General features: G+C 37.7%; 1 protein-coding gene across 1 annotated transcript in view; it reads left to right on the top strand.

Moving 5' to 3' along the window:
• LOC141445427 (uncharacterized) overlaps positions 1–18,728 on the top strand; it is a 29,637-nt gene extending 10,909 nt beyond the window's left edge. Inside the window, exons 3-5 of the mRNA XM_074111271.1 lie at positions 73–115; positions 862–1,272; positions 18,638–18,728. Coding sequence (XP_073967372.1) covers positions 73–115; positions 862–1,272; positions 18,638–18,713 — 530 coding nt within the window. The 3' untranslated portion in view covers positions 18,714–18,728. The remainder of the gene's footprint in view (positions 1–72; positions 116–861; positions 1,273–18,637) is intronic.
• The last annotated feature ends 81 nt before the right edge of the window (positions 18,729–18,809 follow it).

Below are 18,809 nucleotides of genomic sequence, written 5' to 3'. Positions count from 1 at the left end.
GAGCTGAATCGCCGCCAGCGAGCCGTCGACTACGAGGGCATGTTGCAGCAGTATCAACCCGAGACGGCTGAGCGCGCCGGAAGCGGGAAGAACAGGAGGACGACGACTTTATCAAGTAAGGCTGAAACTTTAATCATCACTGCTGAATAAAGGACTTCCCCTTAAAATGCCACAATGAATGACAACTCGCCACTTGCATCTACTGGTTCCCCGGAACTCTCACGGTGTCGCCAGTTCACCTAGTGGGAGACCTGCTTAATCTTCGTCTTCCGGTCATCTTCCAGAACCTTCTAGAAACAGAACTTTAGTGAGGTCATTATTCAAGCATTTAAATTTATTTTATGAATGTGCTGTAGAATTTGATGACCTTTTTATTATTTTTTGGACGTCCTGTACTCTTACTATATAACTTGGAAACAGTAACAGAATCTTCTACCATATCAACAAAAAAGTGGCTACGAAAATCATACGGACGCTCAAATAATGACCCAGCCGTTTATCTCGTTGCATGGGTGCAGCGCCATCGCATAGCAGCGCATCGCGCCAGTGTGATCTCGCGTTGGTATCGTCACAGCATGCCTTCGTAAGCGTCTAGCGGTAGCAGCATCGATCGTTCAGCTACTCAAGGCTTTTTAGTAGCTAGCACCTATGCAATTTGTTCTATGTTTGTTTTTATGGCGTTAAATAAATGTATTTTCTTTATTTCTTTCATGTTTTCTCAAAAGCTTAATAAAATGATTTACTTCGGAAATTAAGCTATGTCTCAAGCCATTTCAGTTATTCATCTGTTATCTTTACTCCGTCGTCGCTTCAGCTAATAAGACTGGTATGTTGCTAAAATAGTTTTTATTCTAATTTCAGGTCCATAAAGTTTGGTGGGACTTCTTCACAAAAAGTGGTTGCTGAGGAGATAATCGAAGAAGTTGAGGAAGATGTTGAACCTCCAGCAAAAACTTCTAGAATAGAAGTAATACCCCCTAAACCAGACACTAAAAAGAATGAGACTTGGAACAGAAGCATTGGGGTATTAAGTAAGAAGTCAGCGCTGGCAAATCTAGTGAAAAGCAAAAAGTCAGAAGTATCAAAGAATACAGTAACTAATACATGTGAAGTAACAAGCAAAGGGATGGATGTATCAAAAAGTACAGTGACTAGTACACCTGAAGTAACTAATGAAAGTGTTAGTGCAAAGTCTAGTGAGACGGTGGTGGCGGCTCCTGCCTCAGGACTCACTCTGCTGGCAAACTACTCGGGCAGTGACAGTGACTCGCAGTGAGTTTATCATATTTTATAATGTATTTGCAATTAAATAGTGTCACAGTGATTAAGTACAATGAATAAAATATATTTGCTAATTCACTATGAATTATTTTAAAAGGCACTATTGTTTCTTTTTAGTTAAAGTTACACAGTTATTAAGATGCCAGAGTACCTAGTAATTTGAATCTTGTCAAATCCCTATGTTTCAATTAATTCCAAATCAATCTCATATATTACACTTTTCTTTCTTTCCTGATAAAGGCACACGTGGCCTGTACCATGGCCTCCGACCTCACGGGGACTCCGAAAGTCAGTCATGACTCATGAAACAATAAAATACAATACAATGACTCTTTATTGTACACCAGAAATAGTAACGATACAGAAAACAGATACACAGAGACTCAACTCTGAAACTCATGAATATGACGATTAGTCTTTGATGCCAATTTTCAATTTCAAATTCCACAAAAACTAACTGGGGATATGATTACGGAACACTGAGGCCTATTGATGTCGAGGGATATCAATATATTGGGGTCATCCATTAATTACGTCACGAATTTCGAGGGGGGAGGGGTCAGGCGGATTGTGACAGGAATTTCATTTCTGGAATAAAAACTATCCTACCTATGTCCTTCCCTAGAATTCAAACGAATTTCATCTAAATCGTTTCAGCGGTTTAGACGTGATGAGGTAACAAACAAACAGACTTACAAACTTTCGCATTTATAGTGTTACCCATGCCCGAAAAAAAACTACATTCATATCATGATAACATACAAACAACAGCGCCATCTAGCGGGTCCAAATGCGTTTCCAAACCAGCGTTGTTTTGCCGTATCAATTATTTTAAGTGAATATTTTTCGAGGCAAATATCAAATAACTAATTTATTATAAGTTTGTGGGGATGTGGTGTATAACTGACGGTTACGAAACCCTTGAACATTTTGTATGGGGAAATGTTTTTATTTTTTTCGTCAATTTTCCAATGTTTTCAATAATTATATCCTATTCCTGGCGAAGATAAATCCAAAAACACAAAAGTCATAAAAATTGGTCCAGCCGTTCTTGAGTTATAAATGGTGTAAATAACACGAAAGGTTTTTTTATATATATAGTAGGTCATAATTTCTAAGTAGGTACTAATTTTTACCATTGGACTCCTAGTTTTTTCTGTAGATTAAGGGGCTGTTTCACCATCCATTGATTAGTGTTAACTGGCGGTTAGGTGTGATGCCGTCTCTATTTGTTTTGTTCGAATAGACGGAGACGGCATCACATTTAACCGTCGGTTAACGCTAATCAATGGATGGTGAAACAGCCTCTAACAGTAGGAAAATTTATTATTTACGTCTAAATATAATATTTGTTGGTGTCAACTTTTATCGAATAATTGGACTACCGGTAGAGACATCACCTATTGCAGGATAGCTAAACTACTTTGATAAACACCGAGCTGAGCTTGGTCACCCAGGGACTAATCTCACTAATATTATAAATGTGAGTTTGTAAGTCTGTTTGTTTCTTTGTTTGTTACTTCATCACGTCTAAACCACTGATCCGATTTAGATGAAATTCGGTATACATATAGTTTTATCCCGCAAAATTGCACAGTTAATTATAAACGAATTCTGCGCGGACGAAGACGCGGGTAACGGCTAGTTATAAATAAAATCATACGCTCATTGATCTTTATAGCAGAACTTAATATAATACCTATTTGAATGTATATGTAACAACCTGTTATTGACTTATGATATGACTGAATTGGTGCTAAATTTTTATAGCGATAAATTGTTTCTGTTTGTTTTAAAAAAGATTTTAAATGTTTTACCTTTGCATACTATTAACAGTTATTTCCCATCCCGTATTTGAATCATGAACATCATTTCAGTATCCAGGCTGTTATGTCCATACTCGGCCGGCTTTAGCCATCTAGACGCCCGGCGCCCCGGGCGAGTCACGCCTTAGGCGTCCTTTTAGATACAAGCGACAAAATGACAGGTCGTGTTTGTTACACATAGAATACTCATATTCTTACTCACTCCTACTAGATCCCATCGCACTAATCCCACTAATATTTTAAACGCGAAAGTTTGTATGGATGGATGGATATTTGTTACTTTTTCACGCAAAAACTACTGAACGGATTTGAATAAAATTTGGCATTGTACAGGTAATATATAGCCTAGATTATCATATAGGCTACCTTTTATTCCGAAATAATGCATGGTTCCTGTCTTGTGGGATTAAAAAAAGTTTTAAACTACACACTAAATCTGCGCGAGCGAAGCCGCGGGTAAAAGTTCATACGCTCTCTCTGTCTAGTTTTCCTTTACATCGATAAAGATAGGTATTCTAATTAAGTTTGGCTGGCGCCGCCCCGGTCGCCCCCCGCCCCCCTCCTAATGCGCTGATCTGATCATGAGTCCGTTTTGCCTGTATAACAAGGGTTAGTTTAACCCCATTGGCGTGGAGCTCAGGTTGCACCCACATGCACCCGCCAGTACAGTCAGCATCAAAAGTTGCTGTACACTTTATCGTACTTTGTTGTTTTACAGCCACGTACTAAACGCCATGCAATTTTGTCAATGTGTCAATGCGACAGAGTAAAAAAGTGGTCCGCTACTTTTGATGCTAACTACTTTTGTAGCAGGGTTGGCAGAACTACCACTATTCTACCTGAGCTGCATGGCAGGTTTAACCCGTGTCAAGGTAAAAGTCGAAAGAGGGGAGGTGAAGCCGTGGTATTCCGCACACGCCGCGGCACACTGGTATACCGTGGTCATTAGTTTGTGTGCCTCGGAAAAATAAGGTTATCTCATAATGCTAAATAGACAGACGGAAGAAAAATACTTGCACAGCTGTAAAAATTGACTTTTCGTTTATGGTGTACTTAGCCCTCTCATTCTACGAGGAGGCCTGTGCCCAGTAGTGGGACGTATCTAATCCTTTAAATAAGCAATTTTTGTATATATATATGTATATATATTTCGGGGATCTCGGAAACGGCTCCAACGATTTCGATGAAATTTGGTATGTAGGGGTTTTCGGGGATGACAAATCGATCTAGCTTGGTCTTATCTCTGGGAAATCGTGGTAACCGAGTTTTAGCCCGAGCGGAGCTGGGTCGCCAAGGTACTTTAGGCTGGAATGATGAAGGAAAGACAATTTATCAACCACACATGTTTACTCTCATCCTCATGCGTTTGGTAACACGATACACATTTCGCTATATCTTATGATTTATGGTTATTCAACAACTATTTGCCACTGGGTACTAACAATGCAGCTGAAGCAACTGGAGGTCTATCGGAGACCTATGTCCAACAGTGGACGTCCTACGGCTGAGATGATGATGATGATGACATAACAATGCCCGTAATTAACTTTTGTCTACAGTTGCGTCCGTACGAATAATACCATATTGGGCATACGCTGCATAGTAACTAATAATTTAACAGTAGACATAACGACACTAATCTGGCGACATTTTTCAAACAATTGCAGATTTTGTAAGTACATGTTTTTTCTGTAATTAATAATGTGTACGTGTTAATGTAGCTACTTAAGTTACTAAACCGTGAAATATCTTGTTGAAAGTACGAGTAACGCCAAACGTTTGTAACGCAGGAGACACCCAAATCGGTTGTTATTGCATCATATAAGCACTTGTCATGTGTTAATGAAATCTTTATTTTAGTTAAGCGATGTTCAACGTTTGGATGATCTGTTTCTGATTGTACATTATTTTTTGCTTTGCTTGCGTTTTTCCTTTAGTTTACTAGCTGTTGCTCGTGACTATGTCTGCGAAGAGTTCGTTTATCGCTATCCACGAGAATTGTGCAATTTAACAGGATAAAAGCTAATCTACCTCCTTCCACAGTCTCAAAAGTATCTCCATATCAAATTTCGTCTAAATCGGTTCAGCTGTTTAAGTGTTACAGAGATGTACTCTCTGTCTGTAAGGTACACATTTTTATCCTCATCTTTGTACGTTCCAGTTTTGCCCTTTTTCACACCAGACATACTACACTACAACGCAATGTTTCTTTCAGGCTTTTTTAGCTTTCCACATTACATTAGTCAAGCTATGGGGGAACTGACTTAAGCAAATAAATATTTTCACTTCTCATGCGTTAAGTTCGTGTTTGTGCTAATTAGGACGACATAAAATGACTTAAAATGCTCTAGTATCATAAAATAAATCTAGCGTTTAAGACCAACTTACACCAATTATGAACAAGACAAAAAAAAGTTTCTACAGTATTTTTTAATATTTTTTTTTTTAAGTAAAACTATAAATCAATCAAGCTACGAATAAATAAAATCAGTAAAGTCAAAAATCGCGACGCGACGCGATAATTCGCCAGAGACTGCGAGCGTGCGTGCCGGGCGGTGCTCATAGCCCTATAGAGTTAACCCATGCCGGCGTGGGTGTGTTTATGCCGACTTACAGAATCTTACCTATATCGCGGAGGCGCCGCCCATGGCGGAAACGGGCGTTGGAAAATTCTCACACGCTGTCACGTGGCGTTGGCGGGACTCAATATTTATCGAACTTTGAATGCGTATCGATTCATTAACTACTTGGTATTTTTGAACGATTTAAAAACAAATTTATTTTGTTATAAAATCTTTACTGTAACAAATTTCAAGTAAAATCGCATCCTATTAACATTCTAATTACGGGTATTATAATAATTAAAAAATAAAAGGTACATAGTTGTTATCAACTTTGCTATTTAAATATACCTCGCCTTCGAATTGAAAAGCATTTTCCTCTCGAATATTATCCACCCTTTTCGTACCGGCTCGGAACCCTATATGGACGTCTCGGAAAAATGGCTCGTTTTATGTCTCATGTTATACAATTACTATTTTCCGTCCCCTCAGGTCTTGAGCACTCATTGTGCTAGTTGCTATATAGAGTCACACATACCATCGTGCTGCAGTGAAGTAACGATTGAGCACGACCTTCGTTTCGTTCCGATTGCGCCGAGTCGGGCTATTGCGTTTCTTTCTTCCTGAAACGGGCGCCAGTGGCATGCGGAAGGCTTTAATGGCTACTGCAGTTCCTTTCTTAGCAACAAAAAAAACGTAAAGACTGTCCATCACTAAAGGAGGACAATTTCCGCTATATAATTCGGAAATTACAATGCAAATTCAAAATGGTGCGGTTGTAAATAGAATCTCTTACGTATCCCACTCCGTGTTACTCGGAAGCTAGCTTATTGTGGGAGGGTTTGCCCCGTGGGAATACAAAACCGTTCAAGTGCGAGTCGAGCTCGCACACCGAGAGCTTCCGTACAATCAGAGGCAATAATACTCTATAGGTACCACCATATTGACTTCCTGTTTAAGTTTATAGAATACAGCTGCTGATAAGATAATGTAGTTTATCTGTTATTACTCCGAGTTTATGATTTCTATAGTATGCTCTAACTTTATGGAGATAGAACTAAAATAAAACGTTTCTTGTATGGGGACCCCCTTAATATTTGATTTAATTTAATTTTTATTATTTGTTGTTGTAGCAGCGATAGAAATACAAATTGTGTGTAAATTTCAGCTGTCTATTTACTTTAGTTATCGAGACACAACCCTGTGACAGACGCATAGGGACAACGAAGCAACTGTAATAGGGCTCCGTTTGTTACCCTTCGGGTACGGAACCCTACAAAAGACGGCTCTCTTTCCCGTGGAAATTTCAACGAATGCTTTTATTGTAACTCTATACACCGTGTTATCTAAATTTCCGTTAACTTCGGCAGATGGCCAAGTTCATTGACAATGATAGAAATAATATCGATGAATAACTTTCTCGTGAGATCATAATAATAATGTATAAGTTCACACTAATTGTATAATTCACAAACGATTGACGTGTCTAACATATAAAAAAAAACTCATTTTTAAACTTCCGTTGCTAAATATGTATGAATCAAAAACACTTCCGATATAGACTTAAAAAAAGCGTCATAACATACATAAAAAATACCTTTTGTCAATTAATTAATTTATCAAAGAATCAATTATCTCAATGCTTTATTATCTTTTAACTAGTAAGAGTTGAGCTGACCTATATAATATTGCCTCGATTTTAACGGAAATCGAAAACTACACATTGTAAATCCTCAACGAATTGCGAATTTTCAAGTCTCTAGACCTAGTAGCTAGTTTAGACTGTGCTGTGCGTTGCCTGTCAGAAAGTCACGTTACTCTTTTTAACCGACTTCAAAAAAGGATTACCTCAGAACTCCGTCATTTATGAACCGATTTGATTTTTTTTTTGCGTTCGTCTAGGAATGCGTTCAATTAGGTCCCATAAGCACCATCTGATGATTGGATCTTAAGGAAATCGAGGGAACTATTCAAATATTGTAGGGACGCCATGATGAAGACCACAGTTGACAATCGGAGTTACTTCTCAATAACAAGTATTTCACGGGTTGAATTTCAATTACTGTAACACATTTAAGCAATTTATGCTTCTTGTAATGCATATGGCGAAATGGAATGGGTGGTAAAGCACCAGGATTCTTCAATAATGAACGTCTCAGCATCGGAAAAAGCAATCTTTCGTAAAAGGTGACGAGCAGTTGACATTAAACTATTGTATCTTAGATTATTTACACTAAAAAACGTGAAAAAAATAATTTTATAACAAAAAAATTAACCGACTACAAAAAAAACATGAAAATAATTTTCTGCCAGTCTGAAGTCGGTCGGTGCCTCAGCACGAGCCAGTAGGAGTGATTGAAGCCCAATATTGAGGTAGACGACTATGGGTCCGTTGCCTAGTTGGAAATCAGTTACTGTCAAGCTGACCTGATTTGGCAGGCATTCCGATGACTCACTCCTGCTGGCTAGTGCTGAGGCACCGACTTCAGACTGGTAGAAAATTATTTTCTTGGTTTTTTGCAGTCGGTTAAATTTTTTTATATATGTATAGATATATCTTCGTGAGAAAGGTGATCAATAAAAAATCAGTTTCGTGCGGAACCAACACAGATTACAGCGAGACGGTGACAATTGGTTCGTAAGCGGCTGACGGGCCCACTATAGCTTCGCTCTAAGGCTTTGTACCATTCACTACGGTGTCAAGTGCATTCACGATGCGTTTTTGTGGCGCTTTCTATTTAGTTCTATCTCTTTTTGTACAGGTGAATGCAACCTGTAAGGTTGACGCACTGCAGTAACAATTGAACCTGCTACTTTCGTGTTTTAGGGTTCCATAGCCAAAATGGCAAAAACGGAACCCTTATAGTTTCGCCATGTCTGTCTGTCTGTCCGTCCGTCCGCGGCTTTGCTCAGGGACTATCAATGCTAGAAAGCTGTAATTTTGCATGAATATATATATGTAAACTATGCCGACAAAACAAGGAAAGTTATAACGGTTAAGTTTTCTTGAGAATTATTAGTAGTTTAAGAGTAAATAGCAGCCTAAGGTATAAAATATACCTAAACTTGGAATATTCCGTACGAAATACGAAATCCTTAGAAAAATATTACTTATTTTTTTCGTAATGGCTACGGAACTCTATTTCGGGCGATCGGGCTTGTCGGACACGCTCTTGGCCGGTTTTTTAATCACTATGCAGTTTTTAAAATCCTATTTACCTAATGTAAATAATGTGATTTCTGTTTAATAATTATGTAATCGCAAAAGTTCACGTAACATCAGTATATGATACAGGTACCTACCAAATAACTAATTACTAAAAAATAATGATTTAATTTTACGAAATTATCAAATTCACCTTTCCCTTCTTACGTTATTCAGTGGACCCACTAATCATTATTTCTATTAATTTCGTTTTTTTTGTTATAAAGAATACAAGTCAATAAATGAGATCATGCTTAACAATGCGGTATTCAATACTAATCTGACGGCTATATTGCATTCCCATGTTTGTTCTTCTTTTCAGCCAATTTAAAAGCAACAGTAACTTTACCCCACAAGCATCAGCCGTCATCTCCACGTTCCATCTAATATGATACCTGCTCTGACCTTTACTGAGTAAATTGATTGGAAGAAGCCGCTAAACCTATTGTAAATCGTAGATAGGGGATGCATAGAATAAAATGATTTGTCATGTTCCGTAAAAAATACAAACGCATTCCTTGTTATCACGGCTTTGTTTACTACCTGCCGGCAGGGAGGTGCTTTGGGTAAATGGATTTTTTCCCACATTATAAGAAACATCGAAAAAAATCTAATGATATGAGCTCAAACTTCACTGCCCGGCCCTTTGATCAAATTAAACTTTGACTGTGAAAAGATATTTCGGCCTTTTGTGTCTTTTTCAGGTGTTTCATATTCTCGAGATAAGACATGAAAAGAACTCGAAATATCAAGATTTCAATTCGGTTTAAAATATACGCAACATTATACCGTTTAAATACTTTAGAAGGTTTTTAATACATATATATTTCTACCTTTCTTTCCTACATTGTTTTTTGTGCATTTTTAAGATGATAGAGACCAATTAAAGGGGGTTCGCGCCTGATTACAAGCTTCAGTTTGCTAACAGTTCCAGCCACACCCACCTTCCCGTCGAATTAATATTTTTCCACGCGCTAGGCGGTACCTGCGGATTCCTGCAAATCGGGTACGAACAAAAACCGCATAGCTCGGCTTCAGACAAATACGACCGAATCCCGATTTTTTCATCGACATAAATAGTGTTTTTTCATGAACGTAACGGCTCTGGTTCTGGGAAGTTGAGTTGTCGCGGCGCCGGGCCTCGGTGCCCGACTAATAAATAAAAGGCTGCTTGGGAAATATTATGTTACGTGTCGGGATGTTTTTTGGGCGAGTGCGTGCGACCACCGCCTTGCCCACTCGAGCCCGCGTAATGGGCGGATTTCACCGCTCGACTGCGAAACACGATAATCGACTATACTTGTTTCGATGAAAATACTTTCGCATAATATGAGACTGCTGTTTCTTAGAATCGCTGTGGTGGATATGTCTTCCGATTGTGCGACGCAACTTTTGCCGCTGCTGTTTTATAAGGGTTGATGTAGGTATAAAGAAACAGAAAATAGGACTTTTGGAGAAAAAGGATTCTGGTCATCTCTAGTTAAAATAAAACAGACCGACAAAGTACTAGTTTTAATGATCCCAACTTGTTACTATCCGGTGGACAAATTGACATCAAAAATGGCCGATGGACTTGAACAATCTAATTAGAAACTTATTTACCTAAGAAGAGGAGGTCCAACTGAAACCTTTTCTTCCGCAATGGAAAGGTTATTGCAATAGTGTCAAACTTTAGGTACGAGTAAATCGCGGTAACGATTTCCGCGGGGTTAGGACAATTTTTTTATCAATTTTCAAATTTTTTTCAGATCCGTTTTATATTTTTTTAGGCTTTTGAAGCCAGCATATTGTTTTATTTAGAAAACCATTTAAAAATATCAGTGACAACTATATAAGTACCTAGATGTAAAGCTTAGTTCACATAGAAACGGAATATGTCACAGTTCAGTTTCGTTGCAATTTCCCGGTATGTTTATTATTCAATGAAGGTTTCATGACAGGCTAAATTAAATATTGCTAGATGGCATTAGTATCGTGAGGTTCGTGTAATGTTACCGTCTTGTTTGCGATTCATCATCACATCACATCTCATTGTGTTATTTAACCAATCACAAACGTCAAAGTTGTCAAACAGACCATACGACACTACAATAGCACCAACTCCAACTACCTGTTACTGAAACACACTTGCGCGTTAACAACGCCATAACACATATTTCAGATTATGTATTACTGTGGCCACTATAACGACAAATACTAAAAACAGAATAAAATAAATATTTAAGGAGGGCTTCCCATACAACAAAACATGTGTGTTTTGACGTTTTTTGCTTGATATTAATAATGGCAACAGGTAGACGTTTCAAATATTCACAGAATCTTTAGTTGTATAATCACTTAAAAATAAATAATTAAATCAATATAAAATAAATATTTAAGGGACCCCCATACAACAAACTTGATTTTTGGCCGTTTTTTGCTAATGTCTAATGTTGTATAGATAATGGTACGGAACCCTTCGTGCGCGAGTCCGACTCGCACTTGGCCGGTTTTTTCTTAAATTTGTTGCACCACATTATTATAGCATAATTAGTATAAGTTCAAGTTAAACTCGAATTAAAACTTTTGCTATGAATTTAGTTTACTTATACAATTTTTTATCACCATTAAACTTGTTTTTTCTTTCAATATTGAATTTATATATTTTTACCTCGTATTATTTCTTGTTTTTTAGTATGCATATTTATATTTTTAATTGTTTATTTATTTTATTTTACATCCGTCATACATGGCTGTTTGCAACTTGCAATACTACCGCGGCGCGGCGCCGCGGCGTTAGTTTTTGTCATCTGTATTGGCATTGGAAATGCAGTGGAATCAGAGTCCATACAGCTTTTCCTGTTTAATAACAAACGGAATGAAAACATTTTATTATGTTTCACGAGCGGTATGGGAGTTACGAAGCTCGACCCAGAAAGCCCTCAGTCTTCGACTTTGGACTACTAACACAATCTCGTTCCTAATTCCTTATTTACTGCCCGTATGACAAGCATAAAACCACGTAACTATCTGATCTAAAAAAACAGAGAGGAGAAATTGTAAGAGCATTCGAAGCTCAAAAAAAGTGTATAAGAGCTTTAACTGGCATTGGAAATAGGGAATCATGCAGGCCTATGTTTAAAAAACTTAACATTCTTCCACTACCATGTATTTATATCGCTGAATTATATATCTTTGTTAAAGCAAATAGTCACTACTTTACCACTATATCGCACATGAATCCCAACGCAAGAAGCACGCGGCTTAATAAATTGCGGACAATTAAAAGCAATCTTGCCTTCTACCGCTACAATGTCAGTGGGATGGCAGTAAAAATTTATAATAAACTCCCAACTAATTTACTAGAGTTTCCGCCTAAAAACTTTAAAGTGGCTATCTTAAAATTCTTGCTTTCAAACAATTTTTATAGTGTTAGTGAGTACTTAAATTATGAAAAACAATAAATATTCAATACATATATAATTCTAGCTACTTAATTGTTAATGACATCGAAATGTGAACATTATTCTACTTGTAGCTTTATTTATACTAAGAACATTTTTGCATGCCTACTTCTATAAGGTAATTGACATTATTGATACTTAATTGAAATTTAAACTTATCACCGCCTATTATGACATAATGTTACGCAAATAAATATATTTCATTTCATTTCAACAAAAGTGAGCGGTCAGCTAAATCTAATCATACGGCAATGTGTCATAATTGCAATGCAATGATAAAGCTGTACCGTGTTATTCCAATAACCAAAGTTTTAATTCAGGGCCAAAGTAACTCGACCTTACGGTAGGTACTTTAAGGGATATAATTACTGAATATTTTTACTTGCGGTGTCTCAAGACAAAACCACATTCGAATTTCTTCGGTCAAGTCCCGTGGATAAAATTATTAAAACGTCAAGTTGAAATGAATTCCAGCTTATAGCCTTATTAATCAGATAATAAATACGAGTAAATTTATTGGGGGGGCGCCTCGCATGCAATTGATCCAACATTTTTGTTATATAAACACACACTTGCAAGGCCTTATAACACCCTTACGACTTCATCATCATCATCATCCCAGCCTCATCTCAGAATGATGGCTTGGACCGTAGTTCTCACGCGGGCCCAGTACGGATTGGGAACTTCACACACACCATTGAATTTCTTCGCAGGTTTTTGCAGGCTTCATCATGATGTTTTCCTTCACCGTAAGCTCGTGGTAAATTTCAAATGTAATTTCGCACATGAATTTCGAAAAAAGAGGTGCTACCCGGGCTTTGAACCCACAATCCTCTGCTTCAGAGGCCATAGGTCAAACGACTTACCACGCTAAATATAAAAAAAAACTTTTCATAGACAAAACAAGATCTTTCTTTCCACGCGTCATCCATGTTTTATTTCTGTGTTACTAAAAATTCTAAATACAGCACTAAGATATTTTAAGAATAACAGAAGTCTCCAGTCCTCAGTCTTGTAAACATTCTCACACACGGCACCGCCGCACACAGGCGCATCGTCCTTGCGTGTACGCTTGTACAGAAAGGGCTAAGGCACGCACACAGTTGATCGGGCGGTAGATGTTCCATTCATAATTTTAACAACCACTCATTATGCTTCGGCTGCGGCAGAGAACGAAATGGGAAACGTGGCCCTGGGGGGATTTAGGAAAAAAACGACTTACAACCGCACAATTTGCGGCCTCTTTACGCATTTTAGTTTTCTTTTAAAATTTCTTAAACTAACATTTCTCGTAATTTCTTCTTGTAAATTATTCTTATGTGACATTTGCGAGAAACTTTTGTACTTGCAAAATCTATTCGGTTAAAATTATGATCAAAGTACATAGTTAATCATTCAAACTTAGCTCTACATAATTTTTTACACCGAATAATCATACATTTTCCACAATTTAATAATATAAAATGATGAAAAATATTTTTTATCGTGTAATGTAAATAAATTAGACATCCAGTGGATATTCTACTTTGCAGATAAATGCTCTGCCTTTCTTGTTTTCTTTGGCCCTTCGTGTGTGGTTCATACAATATATCCTCGAACTTTTGTATGTATGTACATACCTACCTACACAAAGATGTGAGATCGACTCAAGGTAAACGTTCACTATGCCCCTTTTAAATGGTAGGTAGACAGTTTTGTTTTCTATCAGTTTAAGAACAATAATTTTGCTGTGAAAATTCTCATTGATAAATAAACAATAATTGCAAAAAAAGGGTGAAAAACTTTCTTAATAACACAATAAATTAGGATATATTCTGTTTAATCTCCTTAAAGGTGGCAGTTTGTTTCTTTTAGTTATGTCTGCGTCCTTTTTAACCGACTTCAAAAAAAGGAGGAGGTTATATGTTCCAATGTTTGTATTTTTTGTAGATAATGTATAAGGCAATATTATATTTTTTATTTCGTCAGCAGATAAGATATCTGATAAATATTCACGACGTGTACATCTCATGGTTCATATAACGACTGAGAAACTGCCCATTAAATATGACAGGCCATCCACATTCCTGAACAACAAAGCCGACCTACGATTAAAATAACACCTCCTTCGTAGAACGTATATATCCATTTTACTTCATAAGAGTCCGTAACGTTTCCGCTGGGGTCCGATGATACCTTTTTTCCGAACGCCGTTGAAAAAACCTGGCGTCCCATTAACAATAAGATCAAAACTAGCCGCGCTCGACAATGGCCGGCGAGCGCCAGCCTCCGACCGTTGGAACCATACTTCCAGGAATCGCGCCTGTATAAAAAGTTTCGACTCATCCCGGGGAGTGTGAGAGTTGGCGAAGTCACATTCCTTCCGCAGCTAGAACATCCTAGACCGCGGCGCAGACTGGCACCAGGCCGGCACTCTATGCCGCTGTCTTGGACACTGAATACCTACAGCTAGAATGTAACTAACTGAACCTGAAGATCAGAATTAGAGTTGCTTGACAGACGATATAGTTATTGTAAAACTCTTTGTTGTACATAAAAACACATGAAAATAACAGAACACAGGATAATAAGATGTATTTTTCGCTTTGAATGCTTTGAATTATCGCTAGATGGCGTTAGTATCGTGAGGTCCGTTTGACGTTATCAGTCACCCACCTAACGTTTTCGCTCTAAGTAAAATCAACATTAAATCTTAAAATTAAACGTAAAAGCCGTGTACAAAAGAAATTGCCTTATATCTAATTATTTTCAAAAAAACTGTAGAATGACCAGGCTATTACAGTTTTGCGTGCGATTGGCTCATGTAGTTATTCAACCAATCACAAATGTGACACAAAGGTCAATTCTGTCAAGCAGAGCTCACGTGACAACACTAGTGTCAACAAGCTTGACACGAAGCCCTCATAGCGATCAAATAGAAGAGTTGCATCGAATACACGAGCTCAATATTATTTTGACCACCTTGGCCGATTAGATATACCTATACTATCCATACATATTAGTAGGAAAACTAACTAACAATCAAGTAGAGATGTGGATCGTTCTCAAATCTAGGAACAAAATAAAATTGCCTAGCTAAACTAATTAACGTGACCTAATTATCTACAGTAGTGTTACACAATAATGACTCAATATAATGCAATATGTAATGAAAGGTTTGCAGATGACAAAATATTTAACAAAACTATATCAGCATAAAAACTGCAACAAAGAGAGATACGGTAACGTCACGCGGGGTATTATGCAATGCGGTTAGTGTCATTGTCAGTGGGACTGGAGTGCAAAAAGTTATAACAATAATACGAGAGCAATAATGTGACTTGGAACATCCATTAGGGCGCGCCACCAGCGCGGCTCCCACGGTCAAATTGTCCCTCACTTACTGGTTGGATTCTTCTGCTCAGCTATTTTTGCTTTACCCTGATTCGATCAATCACCTAGATTACTTTTTCCTGAAAAGTATTGTATTGTATAACACTTTATTGTGTATAAAACGCATAAAAATAACAGTTTAACATTGGCAAACCGATGTATAAAGGCGAACTTAACCTATAAGGGGATCTCTTCCTATATGTAGTAATTAAAAAGAAAAGTCCTGGCTGATTAACTGACTTACTCTCTCACTCACTGACTATCTGACTGAGTCACCAACTCCCAGCCCAAACCCTTGATCCTAGAAGGCTATAATTTTGCACTGAGGCTGCCTTTATTATGTAGACAAGGAATAAGGATTTTAGTAAGGGTTTTTTAAAGTTGCCGCGAGATAAGAAATAAACGAGATTTACGAGATTTTATTCAAAGTGACTATGATTACTCGATTCTTGAAATTTGGCACGCAACAACTGAAACTACTTTCAGGATTCTTCTAAATTCTCGTGCGTTAAGTCATAGAGTTTAGCAACAAAATACCACCACTAACTGTGGTAATTAACTGACATAACTACTAAGTATAGCTAAATATTAAATAAGTACAGAGACTTGGCACTGGGTAGATATCGTCTCTTAGCATTAAAGAGATGCAGTAAGAAGGGATAAACATCCCTTCCAAACGGAATATCTCACAGGATAGAGAACGGGAATTGACCATAAATTTTATCTCTACGCGGACGAAGTCGCGGGCAAGAGCAAGTAGTATAAAAGAGGCTAACTTTTGTTTCAAATGTATTTTATGCGAAGTTCCAACCCAAGTAAGCGCCAAGTTGAACGACAAACAATATGAAGAAAGAACGCACGGCACACAAAATTCCAACTGACTATGCAAACACTTGTCGCGGCTCGTAAAAATGTATAACACAAATATCATATGTCGCTGCACTTGCCGGGAATGCTGTTGCTTATTCCGTGTCGTGGGCTCGGGTTTGAGCGCACACGCATCCACAAGCTGCTCTCTTGCTATGACCCAATAACCTTCTTACTTATCTTAGTCAGTTATTTTTTTATTTATTTACCCATCCATTTTGCCAGTAAATATAAAATCACTTACTGTCGAATGTAGTTGTATTGTTAGTTGTATTAGTATTGTTTGGATACCGCATTTTGTCTTTTTTTGACCAGAATACAATGTTGCCCCACTAATTCTAGCCATGGATATCGTATCTCATTCGCTAAGACTAGTGACATGAATGTTTTCACGTGTCTTCTTCACACAACAAAAACTAAAAAGTAAAATGCCTCAATTCCAATTCAACTGCCAAACATAATTTTAGTTTACGCGAGCGAAGCAACACGAAAAGGCTAGTAAATAATAAAGGATAATCCAGATCGATTGATCACTATGTTTATCGATTTCATTCATAAGTTAGTGTGAGTTGCAGCCAGCGGCGGCCTTAGGGGGTGGCGAACAGGGCAATCGCCCGGGGCCTCGCTCTTGCAAATTAAAAAATAATAAATTAACTATATTTTCGCATCATTTTTTTTCACAAAGGACAAAGGACCTCGCAAAGAACTGCCGCCCGGAGCCTCGCAATGGGTAAGGCCGCCGCTGGTTGCAGCCTCGTTGCAGCAAGTGACTATGACTATAACCATCGTCAAATCATAAAATATGATCAAATCAGCCGTCAAATCTTGACAACTGAGGCCCTATTGTCCAACGCACTCTGAATCGAAATTGTTTTCATCACTTCTTTCTGTTACACGGTACCTATAGGATGAGGGTACTAAGAGATAGGAGACAGGCGAAATATCGCTAGATGGCGTTTGTATAATGAGTTTTTTTTGACGTTACGGTCTTGCTTGCAATTGGCTCATTTCATTATTATCCAATCGCAAGCAAGACCATAACGTCAAAAACCTCACGATACTAACACCATCTAGCGATATTTCGCCTGTCTCTTAGCCCTCATTCGGTCGCGAGAATCCAGGCGTTGGACAATATCTAGTTTAATATTGGTTATCGTTATAGTAACTTGGTCTTAGCGGACACGAAAAGTCTCAGTTGTTCTAATTGAGCTCAAACCATAAATGTTGATAGATATTACGGTCTAATACCAGCTTCGACTTGATGCAATATAATCCAAGCTTGGCTTGACTATATAAACATCTATTAGTGAGATGTCTTGCAGAAATCGCTCTGGGCTCAAAGTTCAGGACCGGTGATAATAATCATTCTTTGTTTGTCATCCCATTTAAAACTTGCTCGTGAACATAATACTGTTTTAATACTTTTTGACCCTTGAAATATTTCTTTTCGATCTTTTAAGTATGTAACATTGGAGTGGCAAAATACCACAAAATACTCAGTACACCTATTTACTTTCATCTTTGTAAAAACAAAGTTTTGTAGAAACTGTGAAACACCAGCTTCACGGAGCTCTAGCGGAATCCACACTTAACATGATGAAGAATTAAATATGCACCAAACGGTTAATGAACGTAACCTAAGAAGGGTGACATCAACAAAGAAAATCACATTTGTCATGGACGGTCTCTCTGATGTGGTGCACAGAATTAGGAATGACGTCATTGCTCGTCGGAGGCGTATCTCGATGCATCCATTCATATTGGCTCTGATCTCTTATCTTGAAACTGACCTATAAATAACAAAGTTCTAATAACTATGTGCTTACGGTCCACGAACGTTGATTGATATATTGTACAAATTAAGAAACTTATACCATGTCCCTTACCCGTAAAAGTCTCGTCTGCGTTTCATTTGGCTTGCTAAGTGTATTTCTCAGTTCTGTCTGACTTCCAACGCGTTGACAGAATAATATAGGGTGCGATCATGGGATAAATATGCGAATACAGTTAAGTTTAATGTATGAGAAAAATGTGAGTGATTGTTTATATCATTTGATCAATAAAGGTAATGTCTTATTTCAGCCATTCTTCAACTCTCGTCTCCGGAGTGCCAGGTGGTGCACTGCGTGGGAAATGCACCTTCATGAGAACTAGGTGACGATTGTTTCAAAGCTTTGTTAATGACATTTAGTACTGTTCTAATGTTGTCACATAACGCAAAAAAACGTTTTTCTTCTAAGTTCCAATAATAATT

Source organism: Choristoneura fumiferana, chromosome 2 (genome assembly GCF_025370935.1).
Source record: "Choristoneura fumiferana chromosome 2, NRCan_CFum_1, whole genome shotgun sequence".
Classification (NCBI taxonomy): Eukaryota; Metazoa; Arthropoda; class Insecta; order Lepidoptera; family Tortricidae; genus Choristoneura; species Choristoneura fumiferana.
This window is presented reverse-complemented; position numbering and strand designations above follow the sequence as displayed.